The sequence below is a fragment of the Barbatula barbatula genome (genome assembly GCF_947034865.1).
Source record: "Barbatula barbatula genome assembly, chromosome: 4".
NCBI lineage: Eukaryota > Metazoa > Chordata > Actinopteri > Cypriniformes > Nemacheilidae > Barbatula > Barbatula barbatula.
In genome coordinates this window covers 5,358,420-5,379,728 of record NC_136768.1, presented here as the reverse complement: position 1 = coordinate 5,379,728, position 21,309 = coordinate 5,358,420, and the positions used below count along the sequence as shown (strand labels likewise).

At 39.8% G+C, this 21,309-nt stretch overlaps 3 protein-coding genes across 3 annotated transcripts; all 3 read left to right on the top strand.

Annotated features, from left to right (window-relative positions):
• The first annotated feature begins 2,421 nt into the window (after window positions 1-2,421).
• On the top strand, window positions 2,422-6,632 carry irak3 (interleukin-1 receptor-associated kinase 3). The gene is made up of 13 exons (XM_079453986.1): window positions 2,422-2,663; window positions 2,894-3,076; window positions 3,498-3,541; window positions 3,640-3,706; window positions 3,912-4,063; window positions 4,164-4,228; window positions 4,339-4,450; window positions 4,601-4,719; window positions 4,939-5,137; window positions 5,219-5,281; window positions 5,372-5,539; window positions 5,647-6,091; window positions 6,231-6,632. Exons 1-13 carry the CDS (start codon window positions 2,549-2,551, stop codon window positions 6,356-6,358), a joined length of 1,860 nt encoding a protein of 619 aa, XP_079310112.1. The 5' UTR covers window positions 2,422-2,548; the 3' UTR covers window positions 6,359-6,632.
• A 372-nt stretch (window positions 6,633-7,004) lies between these two features.
• helb (helicase (DNA) B) lies at window positions 7,005-13,492 on the top strand. Its single transcript, XM_079454171.1, has 13 exons — window positions 7,005-7,413; window positions 7,557-7,910; window positions 8,149-8,387; window positions 8,549-9,433; window positions 9,650-9,827; window positions 9,911-10,052; window positions 10,156-10,292; window positions 10,711-10,795; window positions 10,946-11,005; window positions 11,132-11,402; window positions 11,642-11,797; window positions 11,916-12,551; window positions 12,700-13,492. The coding sequence occupies exons 1-13, from the start codon at window positions 7,206-7,208 to the stop codon at window positions 12,826-12,828; spliced, it is 3,480 nt and encodes a 1,159-aa protein (XP_079310297.1). The 5' UTR covers window positions 7,005-7,205; the 3' UTR covers window positions 12,829-13,492.
• A 97-nt stretch (window positions 13,493-13,589) lies between these two features.
• On the top strand, window positions 13,590-20,795 carry dera (deoxyribose-phosphate aldolase (putative)). The gene is made up of 9 exons (XM_079454172.1): window positions 13,590-13,745; window positions 14,229-14,326; window positions 14,451-14,598; window positions 15,219-15,314; window positions 15,417-15,551; window positions 15,776-15,904; window positions 17,161-17,273; window positions 17,371-17,520; window positions 17,744-20,795. The coding sequence occupies exons 1-9, from the start codon at window positions 13,715-13,717 to the stop codon at window positions 17,798-17,800; spliced, it is 957 nt and encodes a 318-aa protein (XP_079310298.1). The 5' UTR covers window positions 13,590-13,714; the 3' UTR covers window positions 17,801-20,795.
• The last annotated feature ends 514 nt before the right edge of the window (window positions 20,796-21,309 follow it).

Sequence of the window (21,309 nt, the reverse complement as noted above, 5' to 3'; positions counted from 1 at the left end):
TGAAAGGATGATTTGAACGTTTGAACTATTATCACGTTTGTTGTTATTCAGTGTCAATTCTGCGTCATGTTGAGGTGAAGTAACGTGATTTCCCGTGAGACTCACTTCTTTAATCCTGAATATAAATGAGATAAACAAATAAGGAACACTTCGATCATGTATTAACAACAGTGATAATGCAACAAAGAAGCTAAAATCATATGTTATTCACCAGCTTTCACCAGAAAAACAGCATGAGTACCGACCGATAAAGCTTAGGTTAAATGTTTTATGAAAAATTCATAAAGTGAATTGCAAATACATTTTGAACATGGAAAAATGTCTGTTTACAGAATATGGCGAAAGCTGCACTGTATTTTCCTTAAAAACAGTAAACAAATTCGCCAACAATTACATTTATTATTGGTATATTGTTACCTAATGTGATTTCAACAAACAAGCGCATTGTGTTTCTTGTGCAGTTATTATTTGTGTCACTGCTGTAAACTCTTTTTTAAATATTTGTTTTGCAAAGGCACAATATGAGCTTTACATCATATTATTAAGTTAAAAAGAAGGAAGAACGTTACTTTAAGTCAGTGTTCGAATTGTGTCAAAGCCCCCTAACCAGCCACCTCAGAAAAGAAAATGGACGGAGCTGCCAGTACAAGCATCACACGATAGTTCACAGTAATTTGACCATTACAGGTATAAAAGTCCTTAAAATGCTGATAATCCAATAAAAGAGATCCACATGAGGGAGAGATTTAATTTATATTTCTTTAGTTTTTGTAGGGACCATGCTATTTTTAATAGTTTTATTTTGCATAGTTAACATTTCTATTCACAAAAACTAATTTCTTAAGATTTCGCCTAAGTTTGACCTGGGCAAACCAGCCAGTCACGGTATGCAGAGGCGTATAATCGTTTTAAACGTGACACATCTCCTGATAATGTAGATCAAGTACAGTATATGAAAATAATATGAACCAATGCAGAATAAGAAAAAACTAATGTCATTCCTTTGGGCGAGAGCAGATAGGTACCCTTCTCCTCATTCTCGGAGTTCATGTTTACAGAAGGGAGCGCTAAAAAAATATCTTGGGGATGCAAACGTTTTCTAAGGGAAAGAAAAATATTCTTGGGGAAACTCGAAAGATTTGCAAAGGACCCCAATGTTTTTGGAGAGAGCAAAACATTTCAAATATTTTCTCTCCCTTCGCCCATGTATTTTTCCCACCATCTTTATGTCCCTTTCAGTTTGAAATGATCCTTTGTGTTTTATGAAATTTGGGCCAATAACGGTCAATAGTGTTTGGTTTTAGCGTGATAATTTGTAGTCTAGATAATGAAAAACATCCAGTGTATCCCTTTTAATGAAAAACCAGGGGTTCTCGTGTTCATTATTATAGACTTTATGAGGTGCCCCTTAATGCTAATGAGGGGATCACCCCAGCCCCCCCCTCAATTCGAACTCTGCTTTTAAAGAATTGTGTTAAATTTTTAGTTTGTTCCAAAAGGTTAAGGCCGGTCCAAACCTTTACAGGGCCCTAAGCATAATTGTATCCCCCTGTGCCCCAATACAATCGACTATTGTCAATGTTTGATATTTGCACTTTAAACCCAACACACCCAATTCTATTAGTTGAAGCTGTGTTCGGACATGTAGGAATGTCATAAAAAACAAAAGCACACAGACCTTGCATAACAAGTGTATTGTGATTGTCAAAACATTTGATAATTTCATTTCTTCTAATTTTGGGTGAACTGTCCCTTTAAATTATGAACACAGCCATCGCGAATACAACAATTGGCATCTTTATTCTATTTTAGCCACAACCTATAAACACCCTTTAAAGCAAAACAGCCCTTAAGGATGATTTAATCTTTATTTTATTATTTACTGTATTTACTTGATAATCATTAAATTAATTTACAACATATTCCCAATTATTCTTAACCTTATTTACAGACACCTTACACTTACAGACAGGATGTCGTGTGACGTACATAACGTCGTCTTGCTGAACAGCTGACGACATGACAGTAGCTCCGACTTCTTTTATTCAATTGGCTCTGTAACCTGTAACTCCCGCCTCCTTTAATACGATTGGCCACCTCACTTTTTGATAAAGCAATGTTGCGTTGAGTCCGTGATTTCACACATTTTGACACACACCACAGAAACAATAGTGGTTACGGACCCACGTGAGAAAATGGATGTGTGTCGTGAATATATCACATAAAAGCTGTAATTGAATGTGCTCTTGGGGACCCCTAGTGGCGGCGAGGCCCTAAGCAGCCGCTTAGTTCGGTTATAGGGAGGGACGGCTCCGAGTTAAAGGGATTAAGTTTTACAATAATTTATTTTTGTGGTATTTTACTTTCCAATTTATAGAAATCGGCACATTATGACAGCAGCACCAGTACTCGCTTTTGAGGAAGTGGGCGTGGTTTGGGAAATTCCGAGTTGTAGCAACAGATGTCTACGCACGAGAGCGCTGTTAAGTCTTTCGTGTAATAGCGATGAAAGAAACAAGCAAACACACTGGACTCTAGATAAAGAATCATGGCAGGTCAGATAAACACGTCGACGTTTCTCTTTGATGTCCCGCCACTGCTTATGGGTTCTTTTTGTAAACTGATGGACAGTGGAGTCGAAGGTCTCGGATGGCGAGATTTAGGTAAGAACTTTTTTATTTCTATCGTTTTTTATCACTTCTGTCAAACCTGAAAGTCATCCTGCTGATAAATGGAAACCACGGAAATTCAAATAGATGTATTGACTGAAATAATAAGTGTATTGATTTCAATGAGAACTACAAGTGTACAATGGATTCTTTTGGGAGTCAAATTGTGTACATCACAGCTTCCTCGGATCTTCCTCTAAAATGCGTCCCCGTCTTCCCTCCAGCTTCTCGCATCCTTCCCAGCCTCCTGGACGTGAGGTGCATTGAAACGTGCTCGACTGGAGGGAAGAGTCCCACTCAGGAGCTTATGTGGTCGTGGGCCCAGCAGAATAAAACGGTGGGGGATCTGCTGAAGGTTCTAGATCAGATGGGTCATGTTCGTGCTAGGAGTCTTTTTCAGTCCCAGGGTATGGAGAAGCGATCATCTTGAAATCGTTTTTTTGTATTGATGCTTTCCCTAACAATAATGTACAACAGTAACTATTTAGTTGGAATAGTTACAACAGTTCTTGTTCCTAAACCAAAACATGCTTATAAAAATAAGAGAAAGAGTCTAAGTAGATTGTTTACATGCTACAACAATAATATCGAAGCTTCCTTTTTTAAAACAACAGAGGAAAGTGTTGCCATGGTTTTGAAACGTATACTTTATCTAAAGAGGAAGCAGTCTAATCTAAATATGAAAGGAACCATGAAGCAGAAAATACAGAGAGAACTGTAATCGCGTTACCCACGAACATTTATATCTGTTCATACAGTAACAAACAAAACCACATACCATCACAACCCTACATATCAAAGAAACCAAAGGCATTTGATTTTTTTTAGATTGGTGTACGCTGAGGTCATCTTCACCTCCTATTGGTCCAGTGGTAAAAACTGATTTACTTTCTAATAATTTTTTACAATGTGAGTTTAACGGATTGAAGAATGTGGATCTCATCAGCACTTTGTTTTGCTTTTTATTCAGTATCTTACAGACAGTGAAACATCTTTTAAACCATCAGCAGTTCATCCTGAATCTGTGTATGTTAAAGGTAAGATACCATATGAAGCACAAAAAATACAAGCACTTTGTATTTGCCTTTGTACGAATTAACATGACTACAAGTCTTTCTGAGACTTCCCAAACTTGGATGTAGAAACTTTCACTTCTGTTTGGGTGTTTCATTATGATTTCAGATGAAAGTGGTCTGTCCTAGTAAATTTCATTTTAGCCTTACGTGTTAATCTCCAATACAGGTGAAGAACAGAAATATCTCATCACTAACTCAGATGTCATAGAGGGAACAAGACATTTTCACCATGACTTGAAAATTGGTGGTAGCGCTTTTGCAGAGGTCTACTGCGGTAGATGGGGAAACAAATCGTTTGCTGTGAAAGTTTTCAAGCAGGTAGCGGCTACTGATCCCAAACTTGACATCGTGAAATATTTCAATGATGTAGATCTTTGTTTTGAAAATGGCTGTTCCAATTGCTTAACTTCTGACATAGGAAAATAAGGCTGCTTGGAAGAGATTGTGGGAAAAATTCACCAAAGAGATTGAAGTTCTACAACTGTAGGTTCACTTAGTTTATAAATGATTGATGATATTGAAATGAATGAATAAATAAATCCTGTTCTGTTGTAATGATTCGGATTAGAAATCTGTATATTCTGTCTTCTCAGATACCAGCATCCTCATATATTGGAGCTATGGGGCAGCTTTTCACAGGACGATCGATTTTGTTTAGTGTATCCGTACCTTCAAAATGGATCATTGTTTCACAGACTTCATGAGGTAATCTATCTTTGCCCTTTCAGAGCGCCATCTTAGTTCATCGTAACCTGTTTGCTTATAGAAATATAAAGAGTTCTGAAACCGAGATCTGCAACATGAGAGGTTTTCGTATGCTAGTTTCAAATATCTTTACTATTGTGTTTTTTAAAGGAAGCGAAGAGGCCTCTGTCATGGAAGGAGAGACTTAACATCATCAAAGGAACTGCGAAAGCAGTCAATCATCTACACACTGCGCAACCTTGCATGGTTATTTGCGGAAACATTACAAGGTGCCACTGCGAAGCTATAAAAGCATCTTAGTTGTGTTTGTTTAGTGTCTCACATCTGAGCATTTTTACAAATAACACTTAAAACATTTCTGGTATGGGCTGTATGTGTGAAAGGGGCTTATTTAGTCCTGTTTCCAGTAAAGAGACTGCATTAAAATAAACGTGTCACACACTCTTGACCTGATCGCTTTTGGTTTTTTTATGTATTTTTGTTGACAGTTCGAACATACTCTTGGATGAGAACCTGCAGCCCAAATTATCTGATTTTGGATTAGCTCACCTGAGACCCCACACGGTCAACCAGAGCTGCACCATTGTCATGGAAACCGCCTCCCGTAGCCACGTCGGCTATCTCCCACAAGAGTACATTCGCGATGGCAAGCTATCCGTCAAAGTTGACGTTTACAGCCTTGGCATGGTGAATATAACATGCTTTAAAAAACAAAAACAGACGTTAAGCCCTCAGCCCACATTGTTTTAAATATGTTCATGTTTGTAGGTTATACTAGAGACATGTACGGGACGGAAGGTGATACAAGAGTCTGCAAAGACCCCGTTTTTGGTAAGAGTGATTCTTTGAGTATTTTAGATATATAATAGTACTGTTCACTTATATCAAAACCGTATATCATTTATATCATTTTGTTTTTAGAGAGATGTAGTGAGATCACAGTTTGAGGAGAAGGGCTGCGTGGATGCCTGTCTGCGGTTCTTGGATCCCAAAGTGGAGCATTGGCCTCCTTCGGTGGCTCTTTGTCTGTTCCGAATCGGCATAGAGTGCACTAGCAGCAGAATGCGAGTCAGGCCCGGCATGGATACTGTTAGTAAATATGCTCACTTACATATAATGCACGAGTGCACAATATTGCAATTATTATGTTGCTTGTCGTAAAAGTAAAGTGGAGTATTTTGTTTTATATGATTAAGGTGCTTGAGATGTTGGGCCAGATTCTTCCATTCCCTGCGCCTCCTGAGGACCAACCACATACACTGGATGATAAGATCCCTACCTGGATTGAGGCACCCAACGGTGCCCATGGTCTTGCCGTTAGCATCCCTACAGAAGACGATGAATTATACAGCCCCATGGAGGAACATGACGCTCGCAGAGTCGGCAGACTGGCCGGACCCTGCGAGTTCAGTCAGTCCGCGGTGACTTTCCTGAGTGTCGGAGAACGTTGCTCCAATGAATCTCTACTGGAAAGTGACAATGTGGTTTCAGCAGCTCATAGTTTAAAGTCAGATGTTTCTCATGTGAACTTATATGGGAGTTGGCCTGTGGAGTGCAGCTGTACCGATGACGCAGAAGCGCAGGGTTGCGAGGACTGTTGTGCCAATGGCTTCAATAACTCTGTCATATATGTCACTATAGGCAAGTAGCAAAAATAAAATGCAATATGTATTGTTTATTTGTCTTGGGTTAGGCTTGATTTGCTTTTGAAATAGTTATTAGCATATTAATCTGAATTCTGTCAAATATATTAACAATAACTGAATGCGTATTTTTTCAGATGGTGGCGACCAGTCCATTCAGGAGGATATAAAAAATCCAGCAAAAGAGAAAATGAGGAATAACATTCACCTGTACAACAAAGGGTTGATAAAAACAGAGGAACTTCTCTCTCTAAAGTCAGACTGATGCATTCAATAAATGGTTCTTATATTTTTTATTAAAATTAACTAAAAAGGGATTTAAAAAAAGTGTTATAATAGAAACTTATAATAACTGTACTATACTTAAAAAATATCTTTAAAGTAGCCTACTATACCACAGTGAAGCTCTCTATCCAGTAACTAAGCAAACATGTAGAATGTTGTATGTAATTTATAAAGAAACTTATGTGCAGTTTTGTGTTTGTTTTATATAATTAAATAACTTTTAATAAATAAATAATAAATGTTCGGTTAGCTTCATTGCAGATACATTTCTGAAATTATATTAAGTTCATTCTAAGACATTAAGGCATGGGCTAAGAGGGCTTTTTTTGAGTGACAGGGCTCGGTTTACCATAACTGGATCAGATCAGCAGACCAACGAGACAAATTTGCTTATTTTGAAATCGAAATACAGATTAATACATGCTGTATGTTCTTCATGGCATGCAGCTTTATTTCTAAACGTTCACACATACATTAATGTCTATCCGCCATCCAAAATAAACATAAACATTGGAAGAAACATCAGAAGTAACAATACATTTAAACACACATGTGAACTTAAAATGTATCTCGCGCCTAACTGGAAAACTGGCTATTTTAGATCGTCATTTTGACTGTAAGTCAATGGCGCTTTCTGAAAATTGGCCTAACCAAGATGGCGACGCGATCGCTTCCGGTGGCTTCACCTACCGCCATTGGTTTAGCGGTCTAGGCGCAATCCAGTCGTTTATATAGTTCAGCGCGACTTGTACCATACCATAACATCAACTAGAATAACTTTTACCGCGAACTGTAAACATATTTGAATTTAACGAGCTAAAGGCAAAATGCCGAGGCACAATTTAACCGCTGCCGTTAAAGTCATATCGGGATATATTTTACCTGAACGTCACGTTGTCAAGACGGATCAAGAGAACGTCTCAGAAAGTGAAGATGAAGAGGAAAAACAGCCAGAATTTCTGGACATGAAGGAAATGGACTCGGTCTCATCTGGAGGACAAATGTTTAATTTCTCAGTCCCGGCGTCAAAAGAAGGTAAAGTGTAACAGTTGTATTTTCTTTTGGTGTAGTTTTGTAAACAACAACGAGTAAACACAATGCAGTCACTTAAAGCCTTTAAACATTTTGTCAGTACAAAAAGTATTTCCAGTTTCCGTTTTCTTTGCCTTCACTTGCAGTGGATTTCATGGCTATGGGTAGAATCTACCGGATTGATGGGCGTTTTCCATTACGCGATCCCTGGTGGTCAATAACCTGCACAGTTCGTCAAGGCCAACGCAAGTCTTTTGTGAAAGGCCATCCCTCGTACAGCCTCCGTACTGATCTGGGACCAGAGGGACGGTCTATTGTGTCTCTCTTTCTTACAGCTTGTAGTGCCGAACCTGAGTTTGTTACCATGTTTATGGACTGGTTACCCGAAGACAGACATTTGGAGTTCGCTAATGTGATGGACGCCCTGCAGGATTTTGAGGAATCGAAACCAGAGCATAAAGCCATAGCCGATAACCTCAAGTCATGTGTCAATCGCTCAGGTTGGTCTACATTCACTACATTCAACACTTTGGATGTATTCTAACAAACAAAAGCTAAATGCCAAGCATGCAGTATAAGAAGTACATCATTAAATGCATCATTGGTGTGTTGATCAAGTTTTAACTCCATAAACCGTAATCTTGTCTAAGGCCAGATCACATATTTGCACACAAAATAAACTGTAATTACCATTATCGCTTATCTTGTTTTGTTAATCTTTTCTTGAAACACTTCCAGCTCCTGGAACACACGTGAGGGTCGCCAGCATGTATCCTGGAATCATGAAATATTTGCCAACGTTGCTGCCAGGCCAGTTTATGGCAATAATAAACAAAGAAATAATGAAACTGCCACCAGACACTCCGGAGGGGGAAGACTCCACTCGGCCTACTCAACAGCAACCAAATAATACAGATGTGTTGGACAAACTGGATGCACTTATAAAGAGTGATGTTTGGAAACTGGGCTTTAACTATGTAAGTAAGAATTCTTTCATGGGGTGTTTCCTTCACTTAAAGGTAAAAACCTTTTCTCTAGGGTAATACCACAGGAGACCTTTGTGGGCCCGCCCTCATTACAGGGCTCAGACCAATGTTCACCTTCACTATTTGATTATTATTATTATTATTTTTAACAGATCATGTTCAAAGAATTACACCTCGTCCGGTGTGAAGCAAAAGTGGAGGCGTTTGAGCTTTGCGGCCTGTTCAACACAATCCCAGAGCTGCAGAGGGATGCCCTCCTGTTGTACGCAAAAATAAAGGACTACTGCAGATCCACAGGCAGCACGTACATTCAGCAGGATAGACTGGAGGGTAGGATTGGGTACGTGCGTACCTGGGAAGCGAGGCACTTCCTCGAGGAGCAGGGCGTGCTGAAGAGGGAGAGGAAGAAAGTGGCACTTCGAAACCTCTTCGGTTACGAGAACGGCATCGCTGAATGCTTGAGGTCCCTAGTGGAAGGAGAACCCTGGAAAATTAAGCTGGACGTCAGAAAGGTTCTTCACAGAGCCCATCGGGAGAGATTGAGGGCCAAGGCTTGTGAAAATGCGATCTCAGATCGGTCTCTTGGTGATGATGTCCTGGCGAGTCCTTCAAACGTGGACCACAATGAGATAACGTCAGACTCTGATTCAGACTCTTGGGATCCTGATCAGGCTGCTCTAGATTTAGACCCCGATCAGGTCCGAGCGGCAGAAATGATGTGTGAAAACCCGGTGACGGTGATCAGCGGAAAAGGCGGTTGTGGTAAGACCACGGTGGTTAGTCTGGTCTTCAAGGCAGCCATGGAACAGCAAACGTCTGACAGGGAGGAAGTGTTGAAGGCCTGTGAGGTCTTTCAAAACGACTCTCAGGGGTCTAGTGATGGGGTGCTTACTGACACGCCTATGGAGGGACGAAATGGCACGGACAGCGACGGTGATGACAAAAAGCCTTTGGAGGTTCTCCTCACTGCTCCTACAGGACGAGCGGCTTCACTTCTTACTAAGAGAACAAGTTTCACAGCTTACACCATGCACCAGGTATATTCAATTGTATTTTGTATCCATGCCATGTAATGAGTTATTCCAGGACAGATATTCCAGGAACTGGATATTAAGTTTTGAAGTAATGTCACCCTAACTACAAGTACATAGACATAAAATATTTAAGTTTAGATTTTTTGAAGGGACCTTGGAATGACAAGAGCCATTAAACTTGTGACAATTGTCAATTATACACAATTATTTTTATATCAGGTTTTATGGAGTTTCATGTGTGCAAAAAAAGATCAGACCGGGGAACCTGAGGAGTGGAAGTTCTCAAAAGTGCGGGTGCTTGTGGTAGATGAAGGCAGTCTGGTGTCTGTTCAGATTCTTCACTCCCTTCTTAGCATGCTTACCAAACATGCCCAACTCCAGAAATTCATCCTTTTGGGTAAAAGTGTCTTCCATGAATATTTATAAAATTTATTTTCTAAACAAAATGCGAAGTACAAGTGAAGGTTTTTGTGATTTTAGGGGATGTGAGGCAGTTACCCAGCATTGATCCTGGCAACACCCTGTATGATCTGTTCGAAGGTCTCAAGAAGGTCCGCTGGGCCATTGAGATGCAGACAAACCATCGATCTGAGTCTGAGCTCATCGTCAAAAATGCTGGACTGTAAGCAGATAGAAGTTTATACTCTAAAATACTGAAAATTGTGTATAAGCATGCTAGCTTGTAGATTGCTGATGAAATTTGTATTCCCTTTCTCCACCTTCAGAATTTCAGCAATGGGTATAAGGAAGCATTATACTCCTCTGGACTTTGATGCCATCGTAGACATGACCAGTCATTATTCAATTCCATCACATGAAAGCTTCATTTTTGTCCAGATCTCTGGAGAAAACTATAATTTGGGTAAGTGAGCAGTTACGTTATATTATTGCCTTCTTCACAGTAAACTATATGAATCTTTCCACTTAGATGGTTTAAGCTAGGTCCTGAAAGATGTCTTGTCTTCTGTGAAGGTGTGGAGCAAAAGGTCCATAGTTAGAATAACAAAGGGGTACTTTCATCAAAGGAAAACCATTGCTAGGTGACTTGTATGTCTAGTGTATTGTCTTCCTGAAACGGCTTCTTGTTGTCTGAGGCACATTTAACTTGCTGTATACAGGTTTATCACTTAGACACATTATCACCCTTCAAAGGTTATGACACCTTGAAGACATTTTCTGAACCTCATTTGAAAAATAAACTATTAAGATGCACCACCCTTAAACTGGCCGGTTTGAAATTGTTTCAAATATTTGTGTTCTGACTCCATTTATGTTCTAAGACCTCCAGAATGCCATCAAATTCTTACTTGAGAAAGGTCCTGGACTCAAAAGTGACAGAGCGTCACAGTTTGTGGCTTTTAGGAGGTAAGACCTCATTTAAGCATGAGTACAAAATAGATATTCAGTAAACTATTGGCTCATATTTTGGTCACATGCAACATATTTTTCTCTGCACCCATCAGATTATGTCTACGTTAACATGCTGTTCTTGACATTAAGATTTTTTGCTTACAGAAAGGACTGTGACTTGATCAATGAGCTTTGCTGCAAGCATTATTCTGGTCATATACCAAAGTGAGTAAATGAAACAACGCCACATGGAAAAAACAAAACACTTACATTTCATGAATGGGCTTCAGCGACAGATTTCTTTCATTTAGAAGTATATGAGGGTTTACGTTCTGTTTCTTTGAAATTTAGGAATCACAAAAATCAAATCAACTTCGAACCGAACGATAAAGTTTGCTGCACAAAGAATGGCTACGTCACAGAGAAAGACAACGAACCCACACAACACGAGGTTTTGCCTGACACAGCTGGACCTTCTCAGGATGCTAAAAAATCCCGTCATAGTTTTGAAGCGTCCTTTGTTGCTGCCGGATCTTCCCGTGATTTTTCTGGAACCCAGAAAAGGGACCAGCCTAAAGTGAAAGAACGACTGTGCAATGGAGAAATTTTCTTCATTAAAGCGGTACTGGAGTTTTTGTATTTCTTATAACTTTTTGTTAACGTTAAATCTTACAAATGTACCTGAACTATAGCTGTCACTGGCGATTTGGTAAATCTGAGCCTGTTCAGATACAACAAATTCATTCATAGTAGAACACCTCTGTTATTCATGGTGTATTTTAATAAATGTTTTTAAGTCTTTTGCAAATGTTATTAACCGGTAAACAGATTTTTTTTATTTATTTCCCCTTCCAATTACAGGATAATACAATAGAGGGTACGGGTGGGAAATCCAGGAAGAAGCGATACCTCACACTAGACGACGGAGACGGGCGGGTGGTGACTGCTAACTTCCGGGAGTTTAAGAGAGAATGTAAACTACGTCACGCTTGGGCAAGAACCATTCACACCTTTCAGGTAATGAGTTCACACATACTTTACATATGCACACTCACTCACTTTCTGATGTTTTGCTCTCCTGTGGTGAACCATTTGGAATTTAGTATGATTCATAATTGTTGTTGCTTCCTTTAAGGGCTCAGAGGCAGAAACCATTGTGTACGTGCTTGGAGATAGCAAAGGTCAGAACTGGCAACACTTTTACACAGCTGTGACGCGGGGTCAGAAGCGCGTTTATGTTGTGGGTAGAGAAACTGACATAGAAAGAGCCATCAGGAAAATGATAATCCCACGGAAGACTCGACTGTGCAACCTTGTCAAGAAGGCCGTCTCCCAACCAGGCCCTGAAGGAGAAGACACCCTAACTCAGTCGGGACTCAGTCAAAGTCAAGTGGAAACCCAACATTTTGGGCCTTCACAAATATCATGTTTTGAACCTACACAATCCACACCCGTCCTGCATACCCCCAACTTCTCTCAGCCGTCCTGTAGCACCAGACCTTCATGCATACGACACCTCTACAAAGACATTGAAGAACCTGACACGTCTTTACAAGATGACTTGAGCTTTAGTCAAACTTATTCTTGGTCACCCATGTACACTTCTGATGAGCCAAGCATGACGGCAACGGAATTTGTAGCCCAATTATCATATCATGACAGAGATGCAGTGCTGGTGGGAACGATGAGCTCTTCCCCAAGTGATGGCAGCAGACCACCTAAACGACCGGGGCAAGCGGAAGACTCCACCACGCCGCGCAAACTAGCAAAGGTAACAGACAGTTTTGAAAAATGTTTTGAAGAGTTAAGGTGGAATGTCCAAAAACATAAAAACAGTTGCATTGTGTAAAGCATACTCGAATGTTGATAGCATGTTTAAGATGTCACTTTTAAAGTCATATTATTACCCCTTGCTTTAGCAAACCACTTCCGAAGAGTCTCCATTAGGATGCTCAAGGATGAAGCTTCTCTCCATCTCAAGTCCTGGCCCCAAACCCCATGGCAGGCAGCTCTTCCGAGAAAGTTCTTCTCAAAAGGAACAGCCATAGCCTTATATCACAAATACCAAAGTTGGAAATAACAATGCACACAACAAGAAGAGCGTATACACAACTGCATTTTATCTATTTTGTTCCCTGAGATAGGATATATTTTAGATGATGTGGGGTTCCCAATAAATATACACGCGGTTGCCTTTTACACAATTGTTAATAATGAGTGGCATACACATTTTCAAAGCAGCATTACGGCTTCTGTGTAATTAAGAAATATATATTTGATTGTTATGTATAATATTTGTAAGATATTGCAAAGATTTTAACATTTAATTGGGTACCCATGCAAAAGCAATATTCTCAATTTCTGCATCCAACAAACTGTAAATCATGGTATAACAATTGTGTAAAAATGCTTAAGAAAAAATGTTCTGTTATAATATATTGTGGTTCTGTGCAGTGAAGAATGCAGCTACTGTTAGCTTTATTTATTAGATATCAGATTTCACCATTTAAACCATGACAAATTGTTAACTAGTGTGTTGCATTAGTTCCACCAACAAACAAATCCAAACATTACCAGTAAGTTAACTTAGATAGCATTACACATGCATTTCTTATCATGAGAATGTGGTCAATTCTTTAAAATGCTTTTAAAATGACAGATGTGACGCGTTATTTTGTCTAAAGAACAATAAAATACGTTTGCATTATAATTATTTTAACTTACAAGAGTTTTTGTTTATAAAAAACGTGATCAATTCTGTAAACGTCGTCACGCACGCCCCGTTTGGCTGTGATATGATTGGCTGAAATCACGCAGCAGGGACGTCACCCCGGAAGACGCAGCGGTAGCGTGAAAACTGTCAATGTGCGAGCGGCTTAGGTCTAAACAACCCGAGTATTTTAATTCATTTCCCTGATTTATCTATATTTCATCATGTCTGCTAGAAATCCGGGAATGCATCTTGGTGAGTGTGTTGTTTTTATTTCACGTTACGTTTTTTAACCGCTTGTAAATAGCGCAAAGCGTTACGTTACGCACGCGATATAATAAACATTTAAAAAGTAACGTTACAGAAGACAGATTGCAAGTTCAAACTAATATTATTTTACATGCGTTGTGGTAGACCTTTGGATACGTCTACCATCGCAAATATGTTGTGCTACGTTTATTTCAAGAGTGGTTAATGTGTAACTTACTCTGACATGTGTTGAGCTTTCTAAATCCACCCTCTCTATGGCCTGTGTACATGTAGACAGCATTGAATCATCATTTTTTGAGTTTTAATGAATGCATTTTATCTGAAGAATGCATGCAATTGAAGAGACGTGGATACAGTACCTTAATGAATATCACACGGTCCATGTTTCATGTGACTTTGATTTAGCAAAGGAGAAGAACCATACTAAACCATATAGATCCCAGTGTTATGATTTGTTCTGTGTTTTAGATCTGGAATGGGTGTCAAAAGTCAGAGTCAACACACAGGCTGTTCTGAAGAGAGCCCAACAGATACAGGGACGCAAAGTTGCCAAAAAACAGTGGCAGGTAAAGATTCAGAGGAGCTGATGCAAAGGTTTTGTTTGTGCCTGCTGATATTATGTATAGGGCCTTGGTTGAAGTGTTTTGTTGTTTGCTTTGTAAAATCACACACTTTCATCCTCTGCCGTAGGCAGCATGGCTGCTAAAAGCTGTCACGTGCATTGATCTGACAACCCTTGCTGGAGATGACACGCCATCTAATGTCCATCGCCTCTGTATGAAGGCCACACTGCCGATACGTCACGACCTGCTAAAGAGCATGGACATGCATGACAAAGGTTTGTCTGAACAAGGTGCCTCAGAAGTTTAAGCATGTGTAAATGACTAACTAAACATGAAATAATATATCAACATCACTGTGTATTTGTGTGTTTTAAATTCAGTTTCAAAATAGTAAATAGTTCAGATTGAATCACATTTTTTCGAATGCATAATTTGAATATTATGATTTATATTTCTTTTAAGACGTTTCTCAGCAATACTGTTGCATTTTTTTAAATCAACATATCATTTAATTAGTTTTTATTGATGGACACACCTGAGTCATAACATTAATGTGTATGTGTATATCTATCTATCTATCTATCTATCTATCTATCTATCTATCTATCTATCTATCTATCTATCTATCTATCTATCTATCTATCTATCTATCTATCTATCTATCTATCTATCTATCTATCTATCTATCTATCTATCTATCTCTCTTCTAATCTGCCCACTAGCTATCTATATCTGCCCGCTAGAGGGAGTAAAAGCTCCATCCTAAAAAAAACCTGACGAAAGAGATCGACTTGTAACTAGCAAAATATATGTAATATTATTGAAATATATGTAATAGTATTGAAGACAAGCAAAAGTATAATAATCTGTATATTATGTTTGTGAATACTCATAGGTATCACAACTGCTGCTGTTTGCGTTTATCCATCACGGGTGGCCGATGCTGTGAAGTCTTTAAAGGCGGCCAACTCTAGTCTTCCTGTTGCATCAGGTAGAACATTTGAAACTTTCAAACCTACACTTTATTCAAAGAGTTTCTTTTAATGCCTTAGACATCTAAATACAAATGTATTTTCTCTGCTTCATTTGCTAGTTGCCACTGGTTTTCCTGCCGGACAGACGCCACTAAAGACCCGTCTGGAGGAAGTCCGTATGGCTGTAGAGGATGGTGCTATGGAGATTGACATTGTAATCAACCGGACATTGGCACTTACGGGACAGTGGGCAGGTGTGTACACTGCAAGAATTTTAGCATCAAAAAAATGTATTACTATTATTTTAAACTGCATAGGCCAAACAATCGAAGTTAGTAAAAAACATGCAATTCATGAAAATCTAAAATAGTCTTGCGACCTGTTTTCGTGTTGTTACCCATCAGTTGAGAACAGTTCTACATCGGTTTCATGACTGGTGTAAAAACCTGGTTAACATATTTCTTCATGACCTTTTCAGCCCTATATGATGAGATTAAGCAGTTCAGAGAGTCCTGTGGGGATGCACATATGAAGACCATCCTGGCAGTGGGAGAACTGGGAACCTTTACCAACGTCTACAAGGCCAGTCTGGTGTCCATGATGGCAGGTGAGAAACAAGCCATCTTCGCCACTGTAGTTGGAATAATACAAAATTTCAATATTCTTTTCTATATATATATATATATATATAGTAATTCAGATTTCTAGTTTTACTTTCTTTTAAATATAAAGATACATGCATTCAATTTACTTGAAGTATTAACATTACAAAAATCAACCCTGATCAGGACCAATGCAGTTTGATCTTTTGTCCACCACTTGGCGCTATTGTTCATTTTTCCTCTCTCCCCTCCAGATGGCCGATCGCACACACACAAATACACACGCACACATCAGGCAAGCGACTGTATGCTTAAATAGCCACTGCACATTAAGCCGATTACTGTACCCAATTGTCAGCGGCTCTGATAGGGATCGTTATTAAAATGCATTGCTTTTGTCGGCGTGTTCATTCCTTAATCTCCCCTTGTTCCTATGAATTGCGTATGAGGTTTCTGAAATTGAATGATAATTTCACCTATTAATCTGCGATGCCAGAGCTATTTTACTCCCACGCGCTCCGGCAGTGTCCCCCCGCTCCGGCGCAAATGAATAGAGCTTCATTACTGTCGCCCGCGTTTAATAACCGTTATCCATTATCGTGTAATTAAGACTCCCCAGAACGAATCTGGAGGATTATGTCATTTTGAGGAAGAGGGTGAGCGATGGAGTGCAAGTGCGTCTGAGGGGAGAGAAAGAGGTGGGGGGGATGAATAAAAGAAAGGAAAAACACATAGAACGTATCTTTAATGAACTGGAAAATGTTCATCTTGCTCTGTACGGTAATGAACAGTCATTAGACTCGAGAGGTGGGCGGGCGGGACTGGGCTGTTGGGGGTTAGAACCGGTCCGCAGTTTGTGCTTCATCCATTAGAAGCGTCATTTTCTCTTCTATTTTTGTCGGAACACTGATAAACCGTAATTGGCTATGAAGGAGAGGAAGAGAGAAATGAAGGCTCTTATTGATGAACGAACGCACACCCTCTGCGCGATGTCGACGGGACCATATGTTCTTGTCTGGCCTTTGCAGGCCTCACGACTAATGTCCTGTCGGGAGGCAAAAGCTGCTGACGCCTCTCCGACAATGCCCGTGTTGAGGTGCTAAAAATGTGCACCTTCATCTTCACAGCGCTTTCGGGTGAACTTTGACCTGAACAAAACCAAAGTTACGAAGTACTTACAATTATAAAGTGTGACTAGAAACGGGCAGAGCATAAGTCAATCTCCAACAATTGTTTACAAGACTGTTTTTCTTACAACTAGGATCCGATTTCATAAAAACTTCGACTGGCAAGGAATCTGTCAACGCCACTTATCCCGTTGCCGTAGTAATGGTGCGGGCCATCCGTGACTACTACCTGAAAACGGGGCATAAGGTAAATAACCCATTCTACCAGTAAATCAACTTCCTTTACATAAATCTTCCAGTGTTTCCACCAGCCTGCATGAGTGATCGTTGTGTCATCACCTCAGGTGGGTTTCAAGCCCGCGGGCGGCATTCGTACGGCGCAGGAGTCTGTGGTGTGGCTGACCCTGATGAAAGAGGAACTGGGTGACGATTGGCTGAATCCTCACCTATTCAGACTGGGAGCGAGTAGTTTGCTTGCTGACATTGAGCGGCAGGTAATGACATCAACGCTGTGTTTTATACCTTTAAAGCTGGTCTATTCTGACTTCAGATGTAATAAACTGATAATTGCGGCCATTATGTTTGGAAACGGAAGCAGTGTTGCCTTGGACTTCTGTGATCAATGAGATGAAAATTAGCCTCTGTTTCGGTAGTTTTTAAGAGCTTAGATTCATTTTTAATTAATTTTTATTCTCTTCTGTCTTTTTGTTAATACAGATTTACCACTACGTGACCGGGCGCTATCCAGCATTTCATGAACTTCCTATGGCCTGAACCTCAATGGCCATTAAAGCTTTGAATAGTTTAAAACAACCGGTAGATATATGGAAAAAGATCAAATCCCTTTCTAAAGAAAATGAATTCTAATGATGAAACGAAGAAAGAATATCCATACACCACAAACAGAATGTATTTTATAACACCGAAAAACTTGAGAAACGCAAATTGTTTTATAAAATGATGCATAAAAAATTGTGGATGCCATGGTGCAACCTGTCTGTCGAACTATGAGAAGTAAAAGGGCTCATTTTACATCAGTGCAAAGGCCTCTTACATCACCTCGTTCTATAAGAAGTTCCCAGCAGCTGTTCTGCAGACAACCCCGCGCATTTGGTAAGCTTCAGCTGGGCTTACGACGGCCATGTCCACGGCCGATATTACTAGACTTGAGCTGCAATAATATCATTAATAAAGAGACGGATCTCTGAAGTGTGTGTTTGGGATTCATTAAGCGAGGTTAAGGGAGTTTAAAAGATCTGTATTGCCTCATGCCGATTTGAGTTTCGTTTGAAGACGCCACAACTTTCTTTTTCTCCTTTCTTCTTTAATTAAGAGATCTCGGGCCGTGCCCTTGACTGGAATCGGAGGATAAATGACTGAATTAATTGTGGAATGGGGAATGAGGCGAGAGGTTGAAGTGGAGCGAGAAGGAAACTTGAAGGTATAGAAAGTAGGTTTGGAAAAGTGGAGCGTGAACAGATTTGTATTCACGGGGAAATGTGTAAAGCTATTCTCGAATGAGCTTCGTAATACCTCCGTAAGCGCTGTTTTAGAGCTGGTGTTTCAGCGGTCCTGAGAGACCCACGAGATCTCTTGCAAGAAGCAGCAACCAGACAGAATTATCGAATTAATACAAATTAATTTTCAACCTGTTTTAAGGCTCGTTTAACACCTAGAACGATGAATAGGGCCCATTATTTTCTATTATAAATGATAAAAATCGTCAATATTCCTTTTTATATATATAAAATTATTTCAATTTCACTGTGACTTTAAATATATAATGATTTTGTCTTTATAGTTATCTTCATATGATTTTTTATTTTGGTGAGTTTTGTGTTGTTTTCTGGGATGTAAACTAAATACCGAGGCTTGGACTCCAAAAGGAATCGCACGTTTCCTAAACAAGCTACACTATTATAGATGTCATCCATGTTTGTGGCATGTGCTAAAATGAAGTGCCGTCTACCCGTCTGTCTATCTCTTCACATGTTTGTAGTCTCTCTTGCCTGTATTCGTTTATGAGGCCACACTGGCAGGGCAGAGTAAGAGTGATGGAGTCCCAGCGTTCCCTCCAGCTCTCTTCACCTCCCCGAGGCCATGACAGATTAGCTTCACTTACATAAAGGCATGTAGATCATCTGCAATCTGGACCCATGGCCCGCGCCAGCAAGCCAGATAACGCTGAGGGATTGAGTTAGCCTGCAGATTGATCTCTCCTCCACAGACAACACTCTCTCCTTCTCACACTCTTTTCTGCCTTTTTCTTCCCTAGTTTTCTAGCCGCTCTCGCAGCCTCCTACTCCATCACTTTCTCTGCTTGAGGCAGCGTATGGCTTCCCGTCGATCTGTGTGTTTTAACATTTCAAACAAGCTGATAGAGCTGCCAGATATGCAGTGGGGTCCAAAAATGTGATACCTCTAGTTGTTTTTTTACCTTATTTAATATTTTTGCAAGTTTTGTTATTTGCAAACTGTGCAAAAGTTTGTGTAAAAACCTGATCATTTGTGAGGATTAAGGATGTCACAAATCACAAATGGTGCTGAATCTTCTATTTTTCTGTTGAATACAAATGTTTACGGAGGTCGCGGAGTTTTGGATCCCTCTGTATATAATCCAATAAAAAGGATGATGAATACTAATGCCCATTAGAATGAATTCATGCCCTTTATGATGTTTTTCTTCTCTCAAAACCACACAAATCAACTCTTTGTGAACATATCCATTTGTTACAGCAGTCTAATTTGATTATGGGGTCATGCAGTGAATGAAATGTAAATGAATCCAAGAAACATCTGAGATGCCAAAGGGAATGACTGAATCACATGTGAATTATTCATTAGCATATGTAGGTCTTCTGTTTTGCATTTCAAGCGTTTCATTACATTTGACGTGCAGTTCTTAAGATCCCTTTATAATTTTTCTGCAAGCGTTCCCAGCGTTTTCCGCCCAAATGAACTAAAAGCTAAAGTCATCCATTCATCGTGTATTTTTAATCCAGTTCACAAGATGTAGATCAGGTGATCGGTAAACCCTCTTTTGTACGTTGTAGTATTAACTTAGTTCTTTGAGAAATTTGATTGATTCTGTCAGCAGGTCAGTCTGCCTCTCACTCGCTCTGACAAATCTCTTTTTTCAGATTGATTGCTTTTTCTGCTGTTTTATTCATAAATGTTTTCTCCCTGCAGTAGTCGTGAAAAATGGTGCGCTCAGGGTGAGGTTTTCAGGCAAAAATAAGTCACTTTTAATGACACGAGTCACCTGTCAACCACATTTCTCATATAGGCATTTGTTTGTTGAAGATCTGTGTGTGCGCTTTTAACATGTGGCAACATCAACCCACCTCATAATCAGTTGCTATAGAAACACATTATTCCGTGTGATAAATTGTATACTGTACATGCGTTACTCTTCACTCATTTGAGCGCCTCGGATCTTGAAGGTTTCTAATCATGCGTTTTAGTTGAAGAAAGTGCTGTAAAATAAGGCGTACGCTGAGGTTTAATTTTAAAAGCATGTCATTCACTATCATCTCCCGGCTGTTGAATTTTAATGTATTGTGAGACAAAAGGAAGTAAAATGACTGTAAAAAGCTCTGTGACAAAATGTCAGTTCATCGAAATGTCTGCGAGATGACACATAATTGCTAACAGTTGTTTGGCTGACTTATGACAGTGAAGCTTTGACAGTTTCGTGTCAAATGTATGTTAACATGCTTGTTTTGACAACCTCGATTATGGAAAGTGATAAAACGTATCGTCTTTTTACTGTACGTGTGCAGTGTCGGGTGCTTGCCAGATTGCCAAACTAGTCGTAGATTTCCTTAAGATAAATCAATTTATATATTTTTTAATTCGTCCAAGACATTAGGAAAACGTGCACACTTTACATTAAGAAATTGGGCTCAATTCCAACCACTGGAGACAGGCTTGGGTTGAAGGTCATCAAAACTCACACCTTATCTAAACAACAAAGCCGAACGTGACCCAGGTGGGGAAGACAAATTCATCTTAATGATATTAATGAAGCAATTAGAACGTATGCTGGCTTTTCTTGCGAAGGGAGGGAAACCATAAGCGACGGCTGCTGTCTGGGGACTGCGCTAGTGTCAGTCTGCACCCTCTGATGCTGCGGTGATGCGCTCAACAAAAGGGCTGCGGCGTGCGGTGCGTTTCTCTCTGCTTGCAGTTGTCTTTGAGTGTTGACCTTGGCACGCAGCTCCCCAGCGGCCGAGTAGTGAAGGAATACATGTATACGAGATCAAACCTCCGCTCGGGCCTCA